A 26,072-nucleotide genomic window follows, 5' to 3' on the forward strand; every position below is an offset into this window, starting at 1 on the left:
CAATGTGTCTCTGCAGCTAGTTCTTTTAAGATTTTGGGATACAAGGCATCAGGCACAAGGGACTTCTCAACCTCAATAGTTTACCTAACATTTTTTCCTTTATGATTGTTTCAGTTCCTCCCCAGCTATATACTGTCATTGCGATCATTTTGATATCTTCTATTGTGAAAACAGACACACATTACTTGATCAGAGTTTATCACTTGCTTGTGTCCTCATTATCAATTCTCCTGTCTCATTCTCTTGGTGACCAACTTGTTTTAGCTGCTTTCTTTCTTTTTGTATACTTGTTGATGTTCTTACTGTCTGTTTTTATTTTTCTTCTTCTTCCTAGTCTTTTCTCAAAATCATTTCTCTTTAGTAATTCTTTGCTTGTTTCTAGAATTTTCCCAACCATTGGCATCACCACTCATCTTCATGATGTTCTATCCTTTTTCTTTCAATCTGGTACCGTCTTTGGCTCAGCTTTTTTAAAAAAATTAATCTTTCATGAAATGTGGGCATTACTGGCTGTGCTAGCATTTATTGCCCATCCAGAGAAAGTGTTGGTGAGCTGCCTTCTTGAATTGCTGCAGTCCATTTAATGTAGGCAGCCCCACAATGCTGTTAGGGAGAGAATTCCAGGACATTGACTGAGCAGCACTGAAGGCACGGTGCTTTATTTCCAAATCGTGATGGTGAGTGGCTTGAAAGGAACTTACAGATCATGTTCCTGCATAGTAGCTGCCCTTGTACTTCTAAATGCTCGTGGTCATGAGTTTGGAAGGTGCTGTCTAAGGAGCCTTGGTGAATTTCTGCAGTGCATCACATAGATGACACAGACCGATGCCACTTAGCAATGGTAGTGGAGTGAGTGAATGATTGTGAATGTGGTGCCAGTCAAGCAGGCTGCATGTCCTGGATGGTGACAAGCTTTTTGAATGTAATTGGAGCTGTACTAATCCAAGCAAATGGAGAGTATTCCATCACACTCCAGACTTGTGCCTTGTAGACGACGGATATGCTTTGAGGAAGCAGGAGCTGAGTTATTTGCTGCAGGATTCTTAGCCTCTGATCTGCTTTTTATTGGCACATTATTCATGTGGCTGGACCAGTTCAGTGTCTGGTCAATGGTAACCTCCTGGATACTGATACCAGTGAATGTCAAGGGACGATGGTTAGATTCTCTCTTGTGAGTTTTGATCACTGCCTAGCATGGATGTTAATGTCTGGATATTGCTGCTTTTGGACGTGGATTGCTTCACTATCTATGGTGTCACGAATGGTGCTGTACATTGTGCAGTAATCAGAGAACACCCCCGTTTCTGACCTTACGATGGAGGGAAGGTCATTGATTGAAGCAACTGAAAATGATTAGGCAAAGGACAGTACCTTGAGAATAATAAGGTTATGGGTTGAGTGGCTTTGGTGGAACCCAAACTGGTCCTAAGTGAATGGGTTATTGCTAATCAAGTGTTGCTTCATAGCTCTGTTGATGACACCTTGCAACACTTGGCTGATTATCAAGAGCAGACTGATGGGGCAGTAATTTCTTGAATTGGATTTATCCTACTTTTCGTATACAGGACTTACCTGGATACCTGGATAATTTTCCATACTGTCCGATAAATGTCATTGTTGTAGATTTACTGGAAAACCTTAGCTCAGGCGTTGACATGTTCTGGAGCACAAAATGTCAGTACTGTTGCCGGAAGGTTGTCAAGGCCCATAGGCTATGCAGTATTCAGTATCTCCAACCATTTCTTGATATCACATGGAGGGTGTGAATTGGCTGAAAATTGGCATCTGTCATGCTGAGAACCTCCTGGAGGAGGCAAAAATGGATCAGCCACTTTGCAATTCAGGATGGAGATTTTGAATGTTTCAGCTTTATCTTTTGCTTTGATGTGTGGGGCTTCCCTATTATACAAGATGGGGATGTCCGTAAAGCCTACTCCTCCATCACCAATTGCAGATGTGGTAGGACTGTAGAACTAAGATCTGATCCATTGGTTATGAAATCACTTAGATCTGTTTATCATTTGCTGCTTATGCTGTTTGATATGCAAGTTGTCTCATTTTGTAGCTTCAGCAGCTTAACATTTCTCTTTTTAGGCATGCCTAATGCTATTCCTGGCATGCCATTCTTCATTGAACCAGGGCTGATCATCTCGTTTGTTAGTAAAGGTAAACTGGGTGGATATGTTAGTCCATGAAGTTAAGTTATGTTGGAGTAAAATTCGGCTGCTGATAGTCTACAACATTTCTTAGTTGCCTTGTCTGAAACTGGTAGATCTAGTTTAACACAGTGGTAGTGCCACACAACATAATAGAGAGTATTCTCAATGTGAAGACAGGGCTTTGTTGCTACAAGAACCATATCACCAATCGCAGGCCCACTGTAGCAGCTTCATCCTTTAGGACTCGATCGTCTCAGTGCGTAGTAGTGCTGCCATCATTCAAGTCCCCCACCTAGAGAATAGAGGGGCACACTGCCATTCTCAGTGTTTCCTCCAAATGATGTTTAATATGGAGGAATACTGATTCATCGGCAGAAGGGGGTTGGTATGTAGTAGTCAGGTTTCCTTGCCCACGTTTGACTTTATGCGAAGAGATGCCATGGCGTGCAGAGTCAATTTGGAGGACTTCTGCAGCAATGCCACTGAAACTTCACCTCTGCTGGTGAAACAGGACATACATAGGGATGGTAATGGTCTGGGATATTGTGTTGAAGGTATAATTCTGTGAATTAGAATCAGAACAATGGTATATGAGCACAGCGAAAAGCGGATAAAGTTACTATTTTCGTTGCCATCTTGAGTATAAATAAGAAAAAACAGAAAAAAAGGAAGATAAAAGATCAGCATTACAGTCTTTCTAAAGCGGGGAGTCTGCGCTGGGCATCACCTCGAGGCTGGGAGTCTATCGTGTCCATCCCACTGAGCTTCTTTGAGACTGGGAGTGTCTGGCTCCACTGTCACTGCCCCCTCACCGACGCCTGGAGTCCCTGCTCCAGGCGTACCACAGCCACAGTATGGCTATGTCAGGCTGTTGGTTGACTACTCTGTGAGACAGTTCATCCAATTTTTGCACTAGTCCCCAGATGTTAGCAAGAAGGTGTTAGCACGTCATTTCCGGTGCCTTGGTGGTTGTCTAGTTTCATTGCTTTCTTCCTTCCTTACAGTTGATGCTACTGAATGCCTTTTAGGCCATTTGAGAAGGCAGTTAAGTCTGGTCTGGAGCCACATGTATATCATCATTAATTCTTTTAATTCCAGATTTTTGTTGAAAGGTACATCTGACTGAGAGTTGTGTATGGAATCTGACAGTGCAAAGGAAGGCCATTCAGCCTTGTGAGCTGTGCCAGCTCTTCAAAAGAGCTTTTTAATGTGTGCAACTTGCCTGCTCTTTCCCCATCACCCTGCGAATATTTTCCTTTTTATTTCAGAAAATTAAGGCATTCTCCATCTTCCTTCCCCTTTCAAGGCACTCCTTAAAACTCCAAACCATGTCTTGTCAACCAATCAGCACTCACCTGTCATACAGCACACAAGTTATGTTCCCTTTTGCATTGATGTTCTGGCATACTGTCCTAATGAGTACAAGATGGAAAGCTTTGACAAAATATGTCTTTTCTCAGTGATGTGCAAGTTCTGTACTATTTGTATTCCTTTCTCAAGCAATTACTTAATTGAAATTTTGAAGACTAGCATCGAATCTGCTTCTGTCATCCCTTCAGGCAGTGCATTTCAGACCAAAACAGCACCTTGCGTTAAAATGAAAATTCTTCATCTCTATTCTCATTCTTCTGTCAATTAGCTTTAATCTGCACCCTTCTGACAGCGGAAACATCTTTTGCCCTATTTTGTTGATCAAAGATCTTCGTGATTTTAACACCACCTTCTGTCCTTGACTTTCTCTGCTTTAAGGAGGATGAGATCAAGGGATATGGGGACAGCACAGGAAAATGGCATTGAAATAGATAATCTGCCATGATCAAAGTGAATGGCATAACAGGCTGAATTTTCCTATGTTGTTCTCTAATCTCTCCACATAACTAAAATCCCTCGTTCTGTATCATAGAATCCCTACAGTGTTGTAGCAGGCCATTCAGCCCAGTGAGTCCACACCAACCCTCCAAAGAACATCCTACCCAGCCCCCTGTGCTTCCCATGTCTAATCCACCTAGTCTGCACATCACAGAACACTGTGGGGAAATTTAGCATGGCCAGTTCACCTAACCTGCACATCTTTGGGCTGTGGGAGGAAACCAGAGCACCCGGAGGAAACCCACACGGATACAGGAGAATGTGAAAACTCCACACAACCAGGACAGCACGGAGACTCGGTGGTTAGCACTGTTGCCTCACAGTGCCGGGGACCTGGGTTTGATTCCACCCTAGGGTGACTGTCTGTGTGGAGATTGCATGTGCCCCTGTGTCTGCGTGGGTTTCCTCCCACAGTCCAAAGATGTGCAGGTTAGCTGGTTTGGCCATGCTAAATTGCCCATGGTGCCCAGGGATGTGCGGGCTAGGAGGGTTAGCCATGGAAAATGCAGGGTTACAAGGGTAGGGTAGTAGGGTGGATCTGGGTGCGATGCTGTTCGCATGGTTGGTGTTGACTCGATGGGCCAAATGGCTGGCTTCTACACTGTGAGGATTCTAGGATTCTACATTACTCTGGATTATTAGTTCAGCGAAATTGTCACGAGACCATTGCCTCCTCTAATTTGCCACATTCATTCTTTTTGTAAAGTGTTTGGTTCTCAATGGAATTTATTTCTGTAGAGGATTGTGAAATGTAATTTTTATGCAATGTATTGGGTTGGCATCCTTTTGTCTGCAAGAGATGGTGGGAATGCAGCCTCAGAACTTTGATAGGGTGAGATGAGATCATCTGCTGCTGAAGAAGCTAATTTGGAGAGGCAAAGTCTAAAACAAGTACCATGTATGAAGTTGACCTTCTTCCATCCCATGTACATGTTGAAGCCTTCAAAGTGCCTTTGCTTGATTAGTGCTTGCATGCTTGACATTTTTGCCACAGAAAGGACTGCTTTGTTGATGATTTGTCTTTCCATGTGCTGACAACAATGTGTCATGGACACAGGAAATAGAATGTATTGAACTTTTGGTAGGAGTAAGTTGTCCAGGCTTTGCTGCCATATAGCAGTGTGCTCAGGCTTTAGGTCTTGTAGATAAGAATCCTAGTCCTGTTTTGTTCCTTATATTCTTGCATGGGATACAGATGTTGTCAGGAGGGCCAGCATTTGTTACTCGTCCCAAATTTCCTTTGAGAAACTAAGTAACTTCCTGAGCTATTTCAGAGGTGGCAAGCAACCACATTGTTGGCTGACTGAAATTGCATGTGGGCCAAAATGGGTAAGGAGCGCAGGTTTCCTTCCCTGCTGGGCACTTATGGACCAGATAGATTTTAATTGCAACCAAAGTTGTCATTATTACCATCATTGACCAGCTTTAAGTTCAATGTTTATTAAGTAATTATTATCTGTTCTCCCTGCTGCCATGCCCTGGGAGCCTCTGGGATCAGTGTTGGGACTGCAATTGTTTACAATTTACATAGATGATTTGGAGTTGGGGACTAAAGTGTGGTGTGTCAAAATTTGCAGATGACACTAAGATGTGTGGTAGAGCAAAGTGTGCAGACGACACTGAAAGTCTGCAGAGGGATATAGATAGTCTGAGTCAGTGGGCAAAGGTCTGGCAGATGGAGTACAATGTTGATAAGTGTGAGGACATCTATTTTGGTAGGAATAACAGCAAAATGGACTATGTTTTAAATGTAAAAAATTGCAGTACACTGCTGTGCAGAGGGACTTGGGTGTCCTTGTGCATGAATCGCTAAAAGTAGGATTGCAGGTGCAGCAGGTAATTAAAAAGGCAAATGGAATTTTGTCTGTCATTGCTAGAGGGATGGAGTTTAAAAACAGGGAGACTATGCTGCAGCTGTATAGGGTCCTGGTGAGGCCACACCTGGAGTACTGTGTGCAGTTTTGGTCTCCTTCCTTGAGAAGGGATATACTAGCACGGGAGAGGGTGCAGAGGAGATTCACTTGGTTGATTCCAGAGTTGAGAGGGTTGGATTATGAGGAGAGACTGAGTAGACTGGGATTATACTCATTGGAATTCAGAAGAATGAGGGGATATCTTATAGAAACATATAAGATTATGAAGGGAATAGATGAGGTGGAGGCAGGGAGGTTGTTTCTTCTAGCAGGTGAAACTAGGACTCGGGGACCTAGCCTCAAAATAAAGGGAAGCAGATGTAGGACTGAGGTCAGGAGGAACTTCTTCACCCAAAGGGTTGTGAATCTGTGGAATTCCCTGCCCAGTGAAGCGGTTGAAGCTACCTCGCTGAATGTGTTTAAGGCAAGGCTAGATAAATTTTTGAACCGTAAGAGAATTAAGGGTTATGATGAGCGGGCGGGTAACTGGAGCTGAGTCTCAAAAAGATCAGCCATGATCTTATTGAATGGCAGGGCAGGCTTGAGGGGCCAGATAACCTACTCCTGCTCCTAGTTCTTATGTTCTTATGTTCTTATGTTCTTTTCCACTGGGTGGGGAAGTCCAAAACTGGAGGGCATAGGTTTAAGGTGAGACAGGAAAGATTTAAAAGGGACCTAAGGGGCAACTTTTTCTCGCAGCGGGTGGTGCATGTATAGAATGAGGAATGCCAGAGGAAGCGGTGGAGGCTGGTACAATTACAACATTTAAAAGGATTCTGGATGGGTCCATGAAGAGGAAGGGTTTAAAGGGATATAGGCCAAATGTTGGCAAATGGGACTAGATTTATCTAGGATATCTGATCGGCATGGATGAGTTGAACCAATCTGTTTCCATGCTGTACGTCTCTATGACTCTGTGTGAGCTTCTCTTCAAATTCATTCGAGGAATGTGTGGATGTAGTAGGCTCGACCAGCATTTATTGCCCGCCCTTACTTCCCATGAGCAAGGGTGAGCTGCCTTCTGAAACTGCTGCAGTCTGTCTCCTGTAGATACACCCACAATGCTATTAGGGAGGAAGTTTAAGGCAATGTTTCTTCCATTATTAATGTCAAAACTGTCAGATGGAGGTCTTGATCTGAATGGTGTCAAGAATATTATCATGAAAGCATCATATGACACAGCAAAGCTTGGGAACACAGTTAACATTCTCTAGAGGCCAATCTTATTAAATAGAATGCTGTTAACTGCTTTTTGCAGTTTCCTCAATGAATTGTTTTGAACTAAAACCATTGTTGTTACTTGAGTGAACTAAAAGTAAACCAAAGAGAAAGCAAAAATGAAAGAAAAAAGATGAGAGAAATCAGATAAATAAGCTTTGAAAACACAAAAATGCTGGAAATGCACAGCAGGTCAGGTTGTCCCTCTAGACAGAAGAACAGAATTTAATGTTTCAAATCTGTGATCTTTTATGAGAATGCATAGACTTGAAAAATGAACTCTTTTTTTTTCTCTCTAAATATGCTGTCAGATCAGATGAGTAATACCAGCATGTGTTTTTGTAAATTTCAGATTTCCAGCATCTGTAGTACTTGGCTTTTGTAGTAAGTGGGTTGTCAAGCTTGAGTTTAAATAAACTATCAGAAAAAGAGATGTTATTGCTAATTCAAACCATAATCATTCACCCAGATTTCTTTCTTAAGAAAAAAAGGTGTGCAAAAGGACCGAAAGGGAACACTCCTGGCCCAGTGTACTTGGCATTGGCCTCCCCCTCGCACCACCACCGCCCCCCCCCACCCCAAACTATTTGTCATATGAGAAGATGATTCTTTGGCAAGTTGGTTTTATTTATCCATTTGTCATTTTGCAGACATCTTGCTTCCTCCAAGGATTCATTGGAATTTGATGATCCAACATTGTTAGACAACATCCTTAGTGAGCATGTAAGTCTTTGAACCAAATAGTGTTATTCATGCTTTAGAAAATTTGTTTAGAAAATAAATATGATAAAGACTTGAGTTTGCAAGATTCCTTATCATAATTCTGAGAAATTATGTAGAACTGCTTTGATTGTTAATAGATTGATAAATAATTCATTACCCTAAAAGGGGCAGAGAGACCAGGTAAGTTTCTTAGCAGAGCAGCATTGAATTTCACTTTTGAATTTCTGGAGTTTGAAATACTTCATTGACTTGTAATGCATTCTGTGCAGATGAAAAGAAAATTGTTCCCTTGTTAAAATCAAGATCGGAGATAACACTGTCTTTCTCAACTTCCAATTCTCCCATATGTTAGAAAACTCACACTCGGGAAAAGGAAACATAATGGATTTCTTTCTGCAGAGTTTCACTTCAGGGGGAGAAAGACTTTTTGGCCAGTTATTCATAGCTTTTGAAGGCATAAAAGGAGAAGATTTGAAATGTTCAGTTGACTGACAGTCTGATGGCCCATAAAGATCATTTATCATTTGGGTCCTGAGCAGACGCAGTCTTTCAGGAAATAATAACAAACCCTTCAGAGGGTTTTCGTGTGAGAACAGGTGGACTTGGGCTCCAGGCACCACACTGCATCCATCATAAGGGTTCTTTTCCAGAAACGGGAGAACTGTGCTAGGAAGCTTTCTTTCAGCAAGCTTTATCCCCTAAAATCCAAAAAAGTTCCAAGCCTGCAAAACAATGTTCAAACAGAATAGCTATAAACCCAGTCATAAAAGCAGTCCCATATTTTCCCTGAAGTGAGTTCAAAAAAACAAGCCCAGTTGGAATCATGTGGTCAGCAAGAAAGTGCAGTTTGAAAATGTTCCATTGGTCTTTGCATTGACATTTTTTTTTAAATATCCAACTACTTTCTAAGATCCTTTAAATTCAAGTACTCAAAAAATTTTAATATGAAACCTTCTTAATACTTTTGAGAATTCACAACGATCCTATGGGTGTTTTTATATGTATTGTACTTCCTTTTTTGCATTTCAAGTTGATGTTTCCACTACTTTGTGTTTTTTCCTATTTTTGCAAATACTTTTATTTGTGTTCCCTTTTAATGACGTGCCATTCCTGTCTGGTCTCTGGCTCTAGCATGATTGTTCCCAAATTAACCACTAGATGGTGTACAAAAATGATTTGAAATAAAATACCTTTCAGTATAATAGGGAGATGTATAGGTTTGCTAGGTCAATTCACTGTTTGCTGCAGGAACAAACAGTCTTTCAATGGCACAACATGCTGGTCTTCATTGGCACACCATGCTCTGTCGTTGTTCTCAACTGGAAGTTAAAATGTTTTCATTGTGCCGTAAATTTATTAGCATTCTTTGGCTACTGAGTCACCTGACAGTGTGTATTTGCACAGCGTGAAATCAGAAGAGTATGCTGCAGTGGGTTAGTGGGGCTATAATCAAAAAAACCTGCTCATAATCAAGTTTAAAATTTGTATTGTCTTTAAAAATGGATACATTTTTCAGTACAGTTATAAATGCTACCTTACAGCCAGCTGTTTAAGAATCATTCCTCAAACTCTCTTTTACATTGCTTTTTGTGCTTCAGGGTCAGCTTGCTTTTAATTCCAGTTTGATGTGCTGATGTAATGATCAGTACTCACTTAAACATTTTCCGTTATCACTGAAAAATATTTATGCTAAATTTCTTGCTTGAGCCTTGCTAGCTATCCAGTGGCTACAGTGGAGTGTTTTATGCTTGATATTAATATTACAGTTGTCCAGCATCTGCATTATCTTAGGACTGACTGAAAATATCACAAAGAAACATGTTATTGATGTGAATAACATTGACTGTAAATTATATCCGATCACTATTATGAAAAAATTTACAGAAATTTAAAGATGAATTATTAAATCAAACCCAAAAGAACTGCGGATGTTGTAAGTCAGGAACAAACATAGAATTTGTTGGAAAAGCTCAGCAGCTCTGGCAGCATCAGTGAAGAAAAATCAGAGTTAACATTTTGGGTCCAATGACCATTCCTCAGGGGTTTATGATATTCTGAGGAAGAGTCACCGGACCCAAAACATTCACTGTGATTTTTCTTCTCAGATGCTGTCAGACCTGCTAAGTTATTAAATCAGTCAGGTTTAATTTACCACTTGGCTAGAGAATTCAAGCAGAGGTCAAAGATTCTGTACTATGATGCAGCTGATTGTGGAAACCCAAGCTAGTAACATAATACTCTGTTGTGCCATAATTATGTTACATGAAATTGTATCTATTTTTCCTCAGGTTCACTAGTACTAGATCTAAGTGCGTTTCTGCAATAAGTAGCCAATTCTGTTGTTAAAGTTACAGTTTTGTGTTTCCATGCGTTTATTAAAAACCACAGCAGTTGAAGCTGTGTTTTATAAAGTTAGCATCAGTTATCGTTCTTGATTTGAAACAATTTGGACGCATCTCATTTGAAATGTTGATATTTGCTCCTTGTTATCTGCTTCACAATACATGCAGGATTAGGAAAGTAGTGCTGGTGTTCAGGTGCACTTACAGGAGATGCTTTACTTTTTTTATACGCCCTACATATGTTGATTTAGTCAGCTGTATTATATTTGCCTAATTACATATAATAGTGACTTCCTGCATCTAAGAAAATAGTGCTTATTTCAGAGCTTTAATAGGAATTAGATTGTGAGGTTATGAGATTGGGCAACAAAAAGAGAAGTGTGCACTTGGGAAAGTGCAATTTGATGTGGAAAAATTAGTGTTCAAAGTAAAGGAAAAGTAGTAGTTTTGCAACATGGAAGCCAGATTGTTCAGTTGCTCTGTTCAGGTTGCTGAATATGGATTACAAATTTTCAGATTCAAAAGGATTTAAAGAAAGTACTGAAGAAGAACAAGAACCTCTTATGACCATATGTTGCATAGCAAAGAACATCAGACTATCACAATTGACAGTTTCTTATGAAGTTCAGATTAGTTCTGATGATAAAAATGGGGCCATCAAAGTATGATTGACACAAGTGGGTCTTAAAGTAAAATATTTACCAGAAGGGGCTAATCAGTGGAAAAATGTGGCTATTATAAGTAGAGCGGGGAAGGCCACTGAAAAATATAACAACTGGTTTAATGTACAGGATGAGGATGTTAGGGCCATGGCAAGTGACTATGAAGTACAAAAATGGAAGTGTAAAGGCAGTGTAAGCAGGGTTATCTTGGTGGCTACAGATAAATTAGAAGGCCAGCAACTTTCTAAAAGCTGCCAAACAGCATTCAGCTAGGGGACAGGTTGCAAATGCATGGAAAAGGTATCTCCTGATAGGTCTTACAAGGCCTAACAAGCTTTCAGTACAAGGTTTTCAAGAAAAACTGGAGAAGCAAGTTATAAGATTCACCTATGGCAGGAAAAGCACTTCTGAATATTTTCTTGGCTGGGATAGTAAGAAATATTTGAGAACATGAGTCAGTTGCCAATTAAAGCTATATTTTTGCAAGGAAGTCAGCTGAAAAGGAAGTGTTTCTTCACCCTTATCTCTGAGGTTAAATAAATGCATATATGGCCTAGGTGATGCATCTAGAGCTAGGTTCTTCTCAGTAAGGTCTGTCTTAGCTTGGGAGAGAAAAGGCCCCCTTTAAAGATCAACATGGCCGTCTATATGTGGAACAACAAGAGATGGGTGAGATAATAAATGAATATTTCATGTCACTATTTACTGTGGGAAAGGAAATTGAAGGTAAGGAACTTGGGGAGATAAATAGTGATGTCTTGAAAAGAGTCCATATTACAGAAGAGGAAGTGCTGGAGGTCTTAAAACACATAAAGGTAGATAAATCTCTAGGACCTGATCAGGCGTTTCCCCGAACTTTATGGTAAGCTAGGGAGGAAATTGCTGGGTCCCTTGCTGAGATATTTGTCGTCAACAGCTACAGGTGAGGTGCTGGAAGAGTGGAGATTAAATAATGGCACCACATTAGTCAAGAAAGGCTGTAAGGAAAAGCCAGGCAACTATAAATCAGTGAGCCTTAAATTAGTGGTGGGTAAGTTGTTGAAGGGGATTATGAGGGACAGGATTTACATGCATTTGAAAATGAAAGGACTGATTAGGGATAGTCAGCATGACTTTGTGCATGTGAAATCGTGTCTCACTAACTTGATTGAGTTTTTCTTGAAGAGGTGACAAAGAAGATTGAAGGTAGAGTGGTAGACGTTGTTCAAATGGACTTCAGCAAAGCATTTGACAAGGTTCCACATGGTAGACTGGTTAGTAAAGTTAGATCACGTGGAATCCAGGGACAGCTAACAAATTGAATACAAAATTAGCTTGAAGGTAGGAGACAGAGGGTGGTGATAAAGGATTGCTTTTCAGACTTGGAGGCCTGTGATCAGTAGGATCAGTGCTGGATCCACTGCTTTTTATCATTTGTATAAATGATTTGGTTGTGAATGTAGGAAGTATGGTCAGTAAGTTTGCATATGACACTAAAATAGATAGTGTAGTGGACAATGAAGAAGGTTATCTCAGAGTACAGTATCTCAGTGATCAGAAGGGCTAGTGTGCTGAGGAGTTTAATTTTAGATAAATGTGAGGTGTTGCATTTTGTTAAAGGAAATCAGGGCAGGACTTATACAGTTAGTGGTAGGGCTCTGAGGAGTGTTGCTGAACGAAGAGACCTACAGGTGCAGGTGCATAGTTCCTTGAAAGTGTATCGCAGGTAGACAGGGTGGTGAAGAAGTCGTTTGGCATGTTTGCCTTCATTGGTCAGAACATTGAATATAGGAGTTGGGATGTCATGTTGCGGCTGTACAGGACATTGGTGAGGCTGCTTTCAGCATACTGCGTACAATTCTAGTCGCACTTCTATTGGAAAGATGTTGTTTAACATGAGGGGGTGCAGAATAGATGAACAAGGATGTTGCCGGGACTGGCAGCCTGGTGGGTTTGAATTATAGGGAGAGGCTGAAAAGGCTAGGGCTTTATCCCCAGAACATTTGCAGATTGATGGGTGACCTTTATAGAGATTTTTAAAATCATGAGGGGCTTGGATAGGGTGAATAGACAAAGTCTTTAGGGGAGTCCAAAACTCGAGGATATAGGTTTAAGGTGACAGGGGAAAGATATAAAACGGACCTGAGGTGTAACTTTTTCACACAGAGAGGATGAGGTGTGTACAGAACAAACTGCCAGAGGAAGTGGTGGAGGTGAGTACAATTGGAACATTTAAAAGGTATCTGTATGGGTAAATAAAAATGAAGGGTTCAGAGGGATATGGGCCAAATGCTGACAAATGGGATTAAAGTCAGTTTGTGATGGCTGGTTGACCTAGATGAGTTCGACCAAAGCTGGTTCCCTGCTGTATGATTCTATGACTCTATTAAAATTGGGTAGTCGCCAGCTGAATGCAGCTCCTGCCATGTTTAACTGGCACCACTAAGACAGCTTTCGGGTATCTTTATGAAAGTAGTTTTTTGTGGTTGGGAGCAATGAATTTGAAAGCATTATAAATAGGCTTAAAGCAGAATTTATAATTGGAAGTCAAACTTCTGGGACTTTTAAGTACATTGAATTGGAAATTGAGCAGAATGGATTGGGTGACATTTTGCATCAATAATCTTATTTGGAAAAACAAGAAGTTCATTGCATTTAGTAATAGTAGAGTGTTATGATGTCAGCTGATTATACGACTGGACCAGTCAAAATCCAGAATGAAACCTGGCTTAACAGTTTGTTTTTAGTTTAGTTGATTAATGTGGTGATCAGTTATTGAAAAATATTTACATGAAGCTGAAACGTTTCTTTAACAATAGAACAAAAGTTCATCATGCAAAAGAGAAAATAAACAAAGTAAACAAACAAAATATAGAAGACGAGGTGATCTGAAACACAGCAATACAAATTTTCATCCTGCTTTCTGGTACTATCTGTTGCAGAGTCTCAAATCCAGAGAAATTACTCTCCTATCTCAACTCTGAAGTTCCTACCTAATCGATTGCGTACATATGGGGAACAAGTAATTGGCAGGGTTGAAGTTTTGTCTTAAGAATTGGAGTAAAACTGCAACTAGAAAAGTACATGCCTGGAGTTGTTCTAACCAACCTTTCACTTCTGGTGTCTGTCAAGGTTCACTCATTATTGAATTGTTCTACAACACTTGACATAATGAGCCAAAATTCAGTTTTCAAAAATGTAAGGATTAAACAAAATACAGCAGCAAAACACCATTCAAGACACAACTGCAAATGGGTTTGTCAAACTCCTTCAATCCTTTTAAAGATAAAATAATTTGCTAGTCTTTTGAAACTCATTTTGGACGTCTGGCAAAAACAGAAGTGATCAAGAAGACGTAACATTTAATTCAAACATTAGAGTGTTATCTCAATGGTTTTGACAGAAGTGTTTAGCTGTTTTGATTAAGTTCACCCTGTTTAAATATATCACACATTAATAGATTTCTTGCTGTTTTTGTTTGCTTCTATTTTTCAGTTAATAATTTAGCTATTACATCAGAATAGTCCTGTACCTGTTGTGTGTGACTTCCATTTTTCTAAATTGCATGCTGCAGTCAGTTTCCTGGATAGCTTGCTATCTTCAAGCTTCAATCAGTAAATTAAAAATATCGATCAAACCATTTTGTAAAGTTTTAGCACTTACTATTGTTTTTTTCTGAACTGAGTTTTGAACACCAGTTTGCAGAACTGCATGTAAACAAGATGGAAGTCTATCAAACCTCTCCTGAAGTGAAAGGAATGTGTTTAAGATCAAATTTTCTTTTTTCTGGATTAATAGTTGAAATGAATTTGTTGATGTGACCAAGTTGTGTCTCAAATGGAAGGATTGTTACTGTTGTAAATCTAGAATGAACACAGAATAGAAAATTTGGAGCAGATAAAACTATTGAAATTCTTGTTTCTATTGTGCATATGATCTGTTGCTTGACAAGCTCATAAACTGTGTGAGTTTGTACATTTGTTCGTCAAATTTAGTGTTGTTGACATTTTCTGCTCTGAATTCAAGACACCAGTATAACTGTAGTCTGTAGTCTGCCTCAAAGAGAAAGGGAACATAGCAACACAGACCATCTCACACCTTGAGCCTGTTTCTGACATTCAGTAAAATCATGGCAGAGCTGTGACCTAATTCCACGTGCTTGCCTTTGCCACACACAAATTGTTTTATCCAAATGAATTATACAATTAATTTTAAAATCATCCCTTCTTTTAACCCATTAAGGGGACGTGGGCTTCACTGTCTGGGCCAGCATTTATTGTCCATTTCTACTTGCGCTTGAGAAGATATTGGTTAACTGCCTGTGACCCTTTTGGTGTAGATACACCCGCACTGACATTAGGGAGGGAATTCTAGGATTTTGACTGAGAGGCAGTAAAGAAATAGCGATATATTTCAATGCTGAGAATTAATCCAGCATGAATTGTTATTCACTAATTTCACTCCAGATTAGTCTAAATCTAATTTTTTAAGGCTATACCGCCTAATCGAAATTCCCCAACTATTGGAAATAGTTTAGAATCAGGGAAACTATCTGTTCTTAATATCTTGGCATTTCCAACACCACTTTCCTTAATTTTCTGAATATCAGGGGGAACAACCCAAGTTTGTTTAATCACTTCTTGTAACTTGCGGAGTTCAGTTATCATTCACACTATTCAATGCCAATATATTCTTCCTAAGATGAGACGCCCAGAACCAAGGCTTTGTATAGCCACACCATGACATTTGCCTCTATGTCAAGTTCTTCAAACGGCCAACATTCCATCAGCCTTTTTTGATTATTTGCTGTACCCATTCATCACTTTTTACTGATCTGTGTCCTTGGAGTCTCTCTGTTTTCCAAGTTTCACTATTTAGAAAATATTGTATAATTTTTAGGTCAAAAGTGGATGACCACATATTGTCTGCATTGAAATTCACTTGCTACAGTTTTGCCCGTTGATTTAATCTATCAGTATTACTTTGTAATTTTATGCAGCTTACAATACCTTCTCTCTGTTGCTGGCAAATTTGGATATATGGCCTTTCTATCCAATCATTTGATTCATTTATGAATATAGTGAATAATTGAGGCAGCAATACAGATCTTTGCTCGACACTCTAGCATGAAATTTCCCAACTTAAGCTACCCACTCAGTCGTAAAAATCTGATCCTACAAGCCACAACCTGATTCTGTCTCCTTCCATTCAGTCTATTTTCTAATCAATTCCACATTGTTAACAAACAGCAAATATTAGCATATAATTGCAAATAATCAGTGGCATTCCCTTGTCCACTACTGTAGTCACCTCTTCAAATAAAAAATCATTTAAAAAATTTATCTTGGAGAATGCAGTCTTCTGCAGTACTTGGGTTTGATATTGTGTGCTACCTTGCAAAGAGCTTGGGGAGTGCCAGTGGATCTCGGGTACTGGAAATTTATCCAGAGTTGATATTAAGGGTGTGAGAGTGTGGTTGCTTCTGCCTGTGCTACCAAAGAAGGAGAAACTATAGCGTGAATTCATGAAGATCCTTCATGGCACTATAACTGCATTATTCTGTATCGTAAACGTGTGCATTGTGGATTCTCTAAACTATATGGAATTTGAATATATAAGTGATCAAGTAAATAAATTTGAGGATATAAGACAATAAAAAGGAACAATAGAAAGTTCTTGAGTTAATAACATACAATGATTATGTGTGCTTTATTTTAGCCAACATCTGGTGAGATCCGGGAGTTTCTCATTATGATGGCAATTTGCCACACGGTTGTTCCTGAGAGAGATGGCAATGACATTAATTACCAAGCTTCGTCACCAGGTGAGATAACTGGAATATGATTGTGAGAAACTGGAAATAATGATTGTAGAATTCGAATCAATAGTTGCAATCATCAACAGCAGCTCCTTCAATAATTTTGGTTTATTTCTATGTAATTTAAAGATACAAAACAGACAAAATCCTGAAGAATTTCTTCAGTGAGTAATCCTTTTACAATATTAATTCAGAGCTGTATTGTGTGCATCATTTGCTTCAATTGTGTTCTTTGTATCTCTTGCGCAAAAACACAGATGTTTCTCAAAGGTCTTGACTTGACAGTGTGGACTGTAATTATTTATATTTTCCTAATTAAGAAGCAAAATTCTCTTTATTCTGTTCCTTTTGTCGCTCTGGTAATTTGGTGAATGGGAGGTTCAGGCCAGTGTTCCATGGTTGCCCAAAAATACCAAAGTCATTGGATAAACTCACAATGGTGTTGTGTGTAGATGTGTTGTTTTATTTGGGTAACAGTAGCATTAGTTTTAAGTTGTGCTTGATTAAGTTCTGGTCCTCTCTGTTATCATTTAGCTGTAAGCTATTAATGGCAGGCTATTCCTCTATTTTATTTGCCAGAACCACCACATTAGTTATTTATACTCCAAATTGAGCAAAGGGATTAGATACATCGTGGGCAGAAATTGCTGATAAAGACTTCTTAATCCATCAGATGCAGGAACTTTATCTTTGTGTTCCCATTGCATTTTTAGTATATTTAAACTAAAATGTTTTTGATATTTATAGTAATTTGTTACTAATGATCTTAAATCAGTCCAATTGTATTCAGGGTGCGACTCGATCCTCTGAGGTATTCAGTCTTAAATAGAATATTTGTCTGTCCAAATGTTTTTTGCACATGTTTGGGCAGATGGCAAGTTAGTCGTTAGGCAGCTAGATTTGTTCAGTTTGTAAAATTTATGATCAAGAATATTGACTTTGCAGAACACAGTTTCTCGGATAAATATTATATTACAAACCAAAGGATGTGGGTGTAATACATCAATTCCATAAAACGAGTTTTCCCGTTTGCAAGTTATTTTCTTTTCAACACAAACAGTATGGTGGGATATAAATAGGGAACACTAAAGTATGCTTTTCTCCTTGTCTCTCATGTTTACTGTATTTCCTCTCTCATTTTTGGATGTACTTCTTTTGATTTATAACACAGCCACGCAATTACTGTGTTAGATAATTTCCATTGTTTGTCACATAATGTGTGTGTCTTCCTAAGATGTAATATTTTGCAAGTCTTATTTGTAACCATTGCAGAGTGAACTGAATGTGGTAGATATGGACTGCTAGAAGTGGGATAAATAATGTAAAATGAGTACAATGTAAACATGAAATGGTACAGAAAAATAAGGTTGGTATTGAGGTGATACGAGATTTATTCAATACCAGTGATGCTGTCATTTTGAGCCACAGATTAATGCAAAATGGAGGTCTATGTAGCCTATCTTCTTGATTATCTGATTCGTCATTTACATTAATTCGTGAGGTTAATGCAATGTAAATACAACTAATTGTTTAATGTACCTTCATTATAGAAAATAACCTCAAGTGCTTTGGAGGGAAAATTGATTTGGAGCAATAGTTTTGAGTTAGGAGAGAAGGCAGAAAATATGGAACATGAGAAACTCAACAGGTCTGGCAGCATCTTCAAAAAAAAAAGTTAATATTTCGAGTTTAATTTTGAGTTCTTATGAAAGGTCACTGGACTTGAAATGTTAACTGTTTTTCTCTCAACAGATGCTGCCGGATGTACTGTGTTTCTCCAGTATCCTCTGTTTTTGTTTCAGATTTCCGGTATCCTAAGTTCTTTGTGTTTATTTTGGATGATTCGACATTTTGAACCAATCGAGAGTTGGTAGAAGTTGGAGGCCAATAAGGAACACATTGGAGAAATCAAGGATTGTGAGTTGCACAGTGTAGTGAGTAAAGAGTGAATAAAATGACTTCTGCACTGTAGTATGTTGAGGCTGTGTTGAGCAAGGCATCAACCAATTTTGGCAGAGCGAGGTCCATGAACAGCAATGAAATAAGTTAACAGATTTTTTGTCCATCGGTGGCCTTTAAGTAAGAAGTATTTGCCAAAGCCTCAGAAAAGAAGTGGTCCAATTATGAAGATGAGGGAACCTTTGCATCTGTCTGAAAGAGAAAACAGACAGGACCTCTGGAGAAAGGCAGCAACATTTAACTTTCTGTTTTGGTGGTCAGCATTGCTACAGTAAACTAATTAAAGTCTAGAGAAGGGTGAAGGTGAAGTCAGGGAAATGCAGTCAATATTGTATCAGTGCGTGGATACAGAGGAAAGCTCAATAGTTGCTTTTCTATTATTGATCATAGTGGTAGTCCTACCTGCTTATTTGCACAACTGACAGATATGCTTTTATGCAGATGAAAACTCATTGGTTAAAGCCGCAAAGCAGTTTGGATTCGTCTTCACTGGAAGAACACCTGATTCTGTCATTATAGAAGTTGTAAGTCAGCATGTTAATTGTCTTCTATGAAGGTCAGATAGCTGACATCATTTGGAGTTTAATGTTGCATTTGCATTGAACATTTTGGGATGGGATGGGTATTCGGTCATATGTTTCCTAATTACTTACTGGGGTGTATAATTTCCAGGATTGAAATATTTGTGTATATTCAAGATTTGCTATTTGTTGGAGAACTGAAACTATATTTTCTATTTTTCTGGAATTATCTATGTGAAATGTTATATGTTTTGCTCTGTGTTTTGTATGCTGAAATTGCTACTATTTTCTGAGAACTATCAATATGTATCTGAGAAGTTAAAATTACAAGCCAGACGGAAATAATTTGCTCTTATTTCTCTTTTGGTAGATGGGAGAAGAGCAGACCTATGAGCTGCTTAATGTTCTGGAATTTTCCAGGTAAGTGTTTTTATCATTTAATATATCACATTGTAGTTGCATTGAAGTAATTGCATTGGGCAAAAATTGCATTTATAACACACCTGATAGTGGTGTTATATATGCCAAAAACCTTGGCACAAGGTTTTTGGATGCAGTAATGATTGCACGGGGTCGGGGATGGAAATCTACAAATTGGGCCAAGGCAGAAGATATTTGTTGAGATTTGAATTAAGTTGTTAGTTAAGAAACTAGAAAATGTGACTCTGTAGCAGATGCACTAATTTTGTTGTAACTTTTAAAGGTCCCTTTTTAAAAAGAAAATTATTAACACTTTTCAACTGTATGGCCAGTTGTTTTATGAAATCTGAGACCTGATCTTCCAATTGGAAGATAATCTTTGCTGACGTATATTGGTATTGTGACTTGTTATACCTTGCAGCAGATAATAGCTGACTCTGAAAGAATTGCCTGGAAGTTGAAATTTCCTTTTGGCATTTACCTGTTTTATAGAACCTGAAGACCTCCCCAATTCCGAGTTAGAGTCGGAGACTTTGGAGAGTTTCAACTTACTTACCTTAATTTTTGGCCCAGAGACATTCGAGGCATTAAAACCTGCTCATTGCTAGCTATAAATTTCTTAACTCATCACTGACTCCCTTGCACCTAAACACTCGCCCCCAGTGACTTCGCACTTGACTCCCTCCCAATCTGCTGCAATCACTCCCCTCTCCATCCACAACTTAAACCATCCCTGACACCCATCACTCTGACTTGCCCCCACCTGACAAGATTTCCCCTTCATGCCCATGACTGCATTCATTTTCATCTCAATGGTCCCAGTTCTGCCCCAAGCCCTTTTAAGTGACAGCTGTACCCTCTTCCCATTGAGCACTCCGCCCAACCTGCCACTGCACTCTTGCCTAACTGTCAGTTGCTGTCAATGTGGCTAAAAGGCCCTTCAAACCACAAAATTGGACGGTGCGACAAGGTTGTAGTTTCAGTGCTGTTTCTGTCCGCTGCTACTTACATGGATTGCAGGACTGCGCCGCTTCAGCGGGATGGATGTTGGCCGGGTTGTCTTCCCAGAAGATATCTTCAAAGATAATTGGCCAACTTCTATACTGAAAATCAGGACACAATCTAGATTGGAATAATCAAACCCTGATTTTGATCTTGAATGATCGTTTGTAACAGTGAGCATTTGGAAGGAAACCAGGAACACCACAATTCTATATTCCTGTATACATCCCTAACTTTCCTATTCAATGCAGAAACTGCAGAATTTCTGTGCCTACTTTTATTGTGTTTCCCTTTTTGTTGTATTTTTGAGGACCGACATCAATGGTGTGCTCTGTCCTAATGAAAAATGCATCATGAAAAATTAATAATTGTATTTGTAGCAGTTCCACCTTCAGGTGGTAATCCAAAATAATGAGTGAGTTTGCCTAATCAGAGTCATTGTGATGGAAACATATAGAATCATGTGGCTCATTTTTTGTCAATAATGGTATTGTGATTTTTTTTTTCTGTCCAAAAGTACTAGGAAACGAATGTCAGTGATTGTTAAGATTCCATCAGGAAAGATTCGGCTGTACTGCAAAGGAGCAGTAAGTATTCTGCATAACATTTTCAACCATGCAAAATGGTACAAATTTGTGATACTGTACGCAACTCTGACCTGTTATTTATTTTTAAATGTGAATCTTTACTGGAACACAGTATATTCGCTGAGATTTCGGAGCATTTGTGTATAATGTACATACTGTACATATGAGTATGTATGAACTGAATTGGTTTAATTTTTATTGCGTTCAGTCCTGATGGACAAATTCTACAAAGCCCAAGGTGTTATCCTGTGTGCTAAGATAGTTAATGTAAACTGGGATGTCATTTAAGCATATTTGTGCTCCAGAGCTAGTTGCTTCCTTTGTTAATCTGTTCCAGTATAGCTACAACATTGACAGCTACCTGACAATGTGAAAAATTATCCAGGTTTGCCCTGTCTTCAAACGAAAACAAAATAAATCCAATCCAGCTATCAGTTGCCCCATAAGTCCCCTTTCAGTCATCATCAGATGATAAAAGCGTCACTGAAAGTGCTGTCAAGTGGCACCTGCAAGAACCTGCTCACTGATGCACAGCTTGAATTTCACTAGAGTCACTTGGTTCCGGACATCAGTACAGCCTTGATCCAAACGAAGGAGACAGATGGGCAAAGAAGTTGAGTTGAAGGGGGAGTAGCATCAAGGAACCTGGCAACATTGAAGTCAATGGAAATCAGGGAAAGTTTCCACATCTAACACAAAGGGAGATAGTTGTAATTGTTGGAGGCCAATCATTGAAGCCTCAGGCCATCACTGTAGGAATTCCTCAGGGTAATGTCTGAGACTCGACTTTCTTGAGCTGCTTCATCAATGACCTTCCTTTGATCATAAGATCAGAAGTGGGGATGATCACTGATCTTTGCACAAAGTTCAGCACGATTCGTGACTCCTCAGATACTGAAACAATCAGTATCCATGTCAAGACCCAGGATATCATCCAACTTTGGGCTGATTAGTACACAGGTGCCAGGAAATGACCATATGGAAAAACATCTGGATTGGGAGCGGACATAGCCCATTTGGCCCCTTGTTCTGCTGTGCCATTCACTGGGATAGTGGCTGATTTGTTTGTGTATCAAATTCCACATTCCCATCTACTCCTGATAACCTTTCCTTGTTGCCCTTGCCTAACAAGAATCTACCAACCTTACACTTTAAAAATATTCAATGACCTCGCCTCTGCTACCTTCTGAGGCAGAGTTCTCAAGTGTCTTCACTCCGAGAGAAAACATTTCTACTAATGTGTGTCCTAAGAAGCCACCGTTAATTTTAAATCGTGCCCCTTACTTCTAGACCCATGCTTTCCACATTCACCTAAAGACCATTCATAAGACCATAAGAAACAGGAACAGGAGTAGGTTGTTCAGTCCCTCGAGCCTGCCATTAAATAGGATCATGGCTGATCCAGCTTTACTCCCGTCCACTTCCCCTCCTTTCCGTGTAATCTTTCATTCCCCTCTTGATCAAGAATCTATCTTTCTCAGCTTTAAATATACACGAGGACTCTGCTCCCACAGCTCTGTAGCAAGGAGTTCCAAAGTTACTTAACCCTCTAAGAGAAGAAATTCCTCCCAATCTCAGTCTTAAATTGGCACCTGTTTATTCTGAGACTAGACTCCCATGAGGGGAAATATCCTCTCAGCATTTACCCTGTCAAACCCCTTGAAAATCTTTGTTTCAATGAGATTAGCTCTCATTCTTCTAAACTCCAGGGAGCAGAGTCCCAACCTGTTTAGCCTTTGCTCATATAACAATCCATCCATACTGGGGATCATCCGAGTAAACCTTCTCTGAACTGTCTCCAATGAAATGGTATCTTTTTTTAAATAAGGGTATCGAAACTGCTCATTGTATTCCAGATGTGGTCTCACCAGCACCTCGTACAGTTGCAATAAGACTTTAACTGCTCTTATACTCCAACCCTCTTGAAGTAAGGGCTAACATTCCAATAGTCTTCCTAATTACCTGCTGTACCTGTGTGCCATGTTTCTGTGTTTCATGTACAAGTATTCCCAAGTGCCTTTGTGTTGCAGCTTTGTGTTTTTTTTTTCTCCTTTTTAATTCTTTTCTTTTGTTCTCCCTTTCAAGATTAACAGCTTCACATTTTTTCCACATTATATTCCATTTGTCAGCTTTGTGCCCACCTACCCAACCTGTCAATATCCCTCCATAAACTGTATGTATCTCCCTCACAACCTACCTTACCACTTATTTTTGCATCATCTGTAAGTTTCACTACTGCATTTTCACTTCTTTCCACCAAGTCATTAATCTATATTGTAAAGCGTTGCAATCCCAGCATCCTTGATTCCTGTGGAACTCCACTGGCTACAGGTTGCCAATCTTAAAAAAAAACTCTCATCCCCGCTCACTGTTTCCTGCCATGACGAATTCTGGACCCATGGCAATATACTACTTCCAACTCTGTGGGCTCTTATGACTTTACCTTTTGTAAGGTACCTTGTCAAGTGCCTTCTGGAACTCCAAATACAATATGATTTCCCTGTCATGAAGTCATGCTGACTCTACTTGATTCGATTATGATTTTCCAAATGTTCTGCTGTTACTTCCTTAATTGATTCCAATACTTCTCCAACAATAGAAGTTAGGCTAATTGGTTCAACATCATGTATAGGAGGTGTCAAGACTCCCTTCACTCTTCTAAACTCCAGTGGAAGCGAGCTCAGTCTTTCAAACCTTTCCTCGTAAGACAACTGGATCACGTGTATCAATCTAGTCAATCTCCTCTGTACCTCGTCCATCTATTTATATACTTCCATAAACATCGAGGCCAAAACAGCATCCAGTTTTTGAGATGTGATCTCACCAATGCCCTTAAAGCTGAAGCAATACATCTGTAGCAGTTCAAGAAGCTAACTCATCACTGAATTCACTAAAGGATTCAATAAATGTCTGTGCAGCCAAAGAAAAATACACTGCAAGTAATAAAAATCACTACCCAGAGGAAAAAGATGTCTGCAGATTATGAACTTCTTGCTTAACTAATCGAGTAATTACAATGAACAGTGGTATACTGAAGCTTATAGATCCAGCAAGTCCCATGCTCCGTTACTGGTCTATGCTGAGAGAGTTCAACTTAGTTGAAATGCCCCTCAGTTAGTGTACAGCAGTACAGTTAGCTTTCGTGATTAGGTAGCAGACAAAGTAAGAATTGCAGCTCTAGTTCAGTATCTCAGGACATTTGGTGGAAAATTTATGTAACTATTAGCTAGTAATATGATCAGCACCCCCTCTGAGTTCCATGACCGTGCAGCCATTGGGAAGTTTAGTGCATGCTGATTTGTGTCAGACTCAGTATGTCATTGGCTTCTGCTTCCAGAAGCTACTGCTGTGCACAGGCTTCAGAAGTCCCTGCAGCAGAAAAATAATTACAGGGAATATTGGACATGATTACACCCAGTCAAAATGGCAGAATATCATGGTAACAGAGGTTTGGACACACGTGATGGCTGGAACCCACTGAACTGTATCACAGCATGATTCAGAGACTATAGATGTGTAAAACAAATGTTAAAATATCACTTTAAATTAATACTTGCTACTGTGTTCTTCCTGATTTAAGAGCTGAAGAGTTCCTGCCCATTCGCTGTACAATTTATATATGCAGCTTGAAAGAATAATTGAATCCCAATAATTGAAAGCTAAGTTATTACAGTGCAGGCTTGTGTGCATATATACTCAATGCTGGGAAAATCTGTTGGAAGCTGCAACAACTAAAGTATCACTGTTCCATTTCTACCAATCAAAAACAATGTAGAAATTCCTTGTTGCACAACATTTCCAGTATCCCATTAGATCTTTTCTTAATATTTGCATTCTGATGATTACAAAAGTACAAATCCTGAGCCTGCATGTTTTTCAACTACCATGGGAAATGGTTCTCAGTTACATGCCGCTATATCAGAAAATAATTACTTTTTCAGAGCAGATTCTCTTGCATTCCTACAGAATTTAGAAAAAAAATTAAAAACTGAAACCATGACAGTTTTTCTTTTTAACAGGATGATGTCATTTTTCAAAGACTATCTGACTCCTCAAAACACAGATGTCAGACATTAAATCACCTTGAACAGTTTGCTACAGAAGGTAAGAAAACTCTGAACTGATATGCTTTACGTGACATAACGGAGCATTTAACTACACCCAGACATTGAACAAAATATTGGCAAGTTTACTCTGACCAGCAATTCAAGGTGGTTCTTTTTATTGCCCAAAATCACGAGTCAGTATTTACAATCGCAGCAATGGTGACATTACCAGATGGTTTGTACGCTGGCAATAAGCAAATATCTAGAAGATTAAATGATCCTTGGACAATTGTTCAATAATGAAAATCAGGGAAAGCAGCCTTGAGGCCATTAATATTAAGTATATTTTGTTGACGCCCAGGAGTTAACTGCATTTGGAACACTTGCCGATTAAACAGCTTTACTAGACATGGTATCCTCATTCCTTATGTTGCTAGAAGAATGGTTTTTTTTAAATTTATTTATGAGTTGTTGTTTCTATAATGGAAAGATGGTGTGAGATCGTGCCTTGAACCACTGCGGTCCATGTTGTGTAAGTATACCTTCAGTGACGTTAGGGAATTCCAGGATTTTGAGGCAAGTGACAGTGAAGATTCAGTGGTCATGTTGTTCCCAAGTTATGATGGTGTTCCCATGTTTCTGTTAACTATGCCATTATAGGTAGTTGTGGAAATGTGTTCAGAATCTGCCATGGATGATGCCTGGGTAGGTTGCTATCAAACATTGTGATGTAAAAATGCAGTAGCTGAACCTTGCTCCCTTACTCTGACATTTTGTGAGTTTAATGTATAACAACAATGACGCACTTCAGATATACATCATTAGCTGTGAAGCGCTTTGAGATGTCTGATGGT

The 26,072-nt window shown here is 39.3% G+C and overlaps 1 protein-coding gene across 1 annotated transcript in view; it reads left to right on the forward strand.

Moving 5' to 3' along the window:
* atp8a2 (ATPase phospholipid transporting 8A2) overlaps nucleotides 1-26,072 on the forward strand; it is a 701,479-nt gene that overhangs the window by 393,376 nt on the left and 282,031 nt on the right. The window contains exons 18-23 of the mRNA XM_048597580.1: nucleotides 7,810-7,882; nucleotides 16,584-16,689; nucleotides 19,084-19,166; nucleotides 19,534-19,583; nucleotides 21,103-21,172; nucleotides 25,192-25,276. Coding sequence (XP_048453537.1) covers nucleotides 7,810-7,882; nucleotides 16,584-16,689; nucleotides 19,084-19,166; nucleotides 19,534-19,583; nucleotides 21,103-21,172; nucleotides 25,192-25,276 — 467 coding nt within the window. The remainder of the gene's footprint in view (nucleotides 1-7,809; nucleotides 7,883-16,583; nucleotides 16,690-19,083; nucleotides 19,167-19,533; nucleotides 19,584-21,102; nucleotides 21,173-25,191; nucleotides 25,277-26,072) is intronic.

Source organism: Rhincodon typus, chromosome 6 (genome assembly GCF_021869965.1).
Source record: "Rhincodon typus isolate 14 chromosome 6, sRhiTyp1.1, whole genome shotgun sequence".
NCBI lineage: Eukaryota > Metazoa > Chordata > Chondrichthyes > Orectolobiformes > Rhincodontidae > Rhincodon > Rhincodon typus.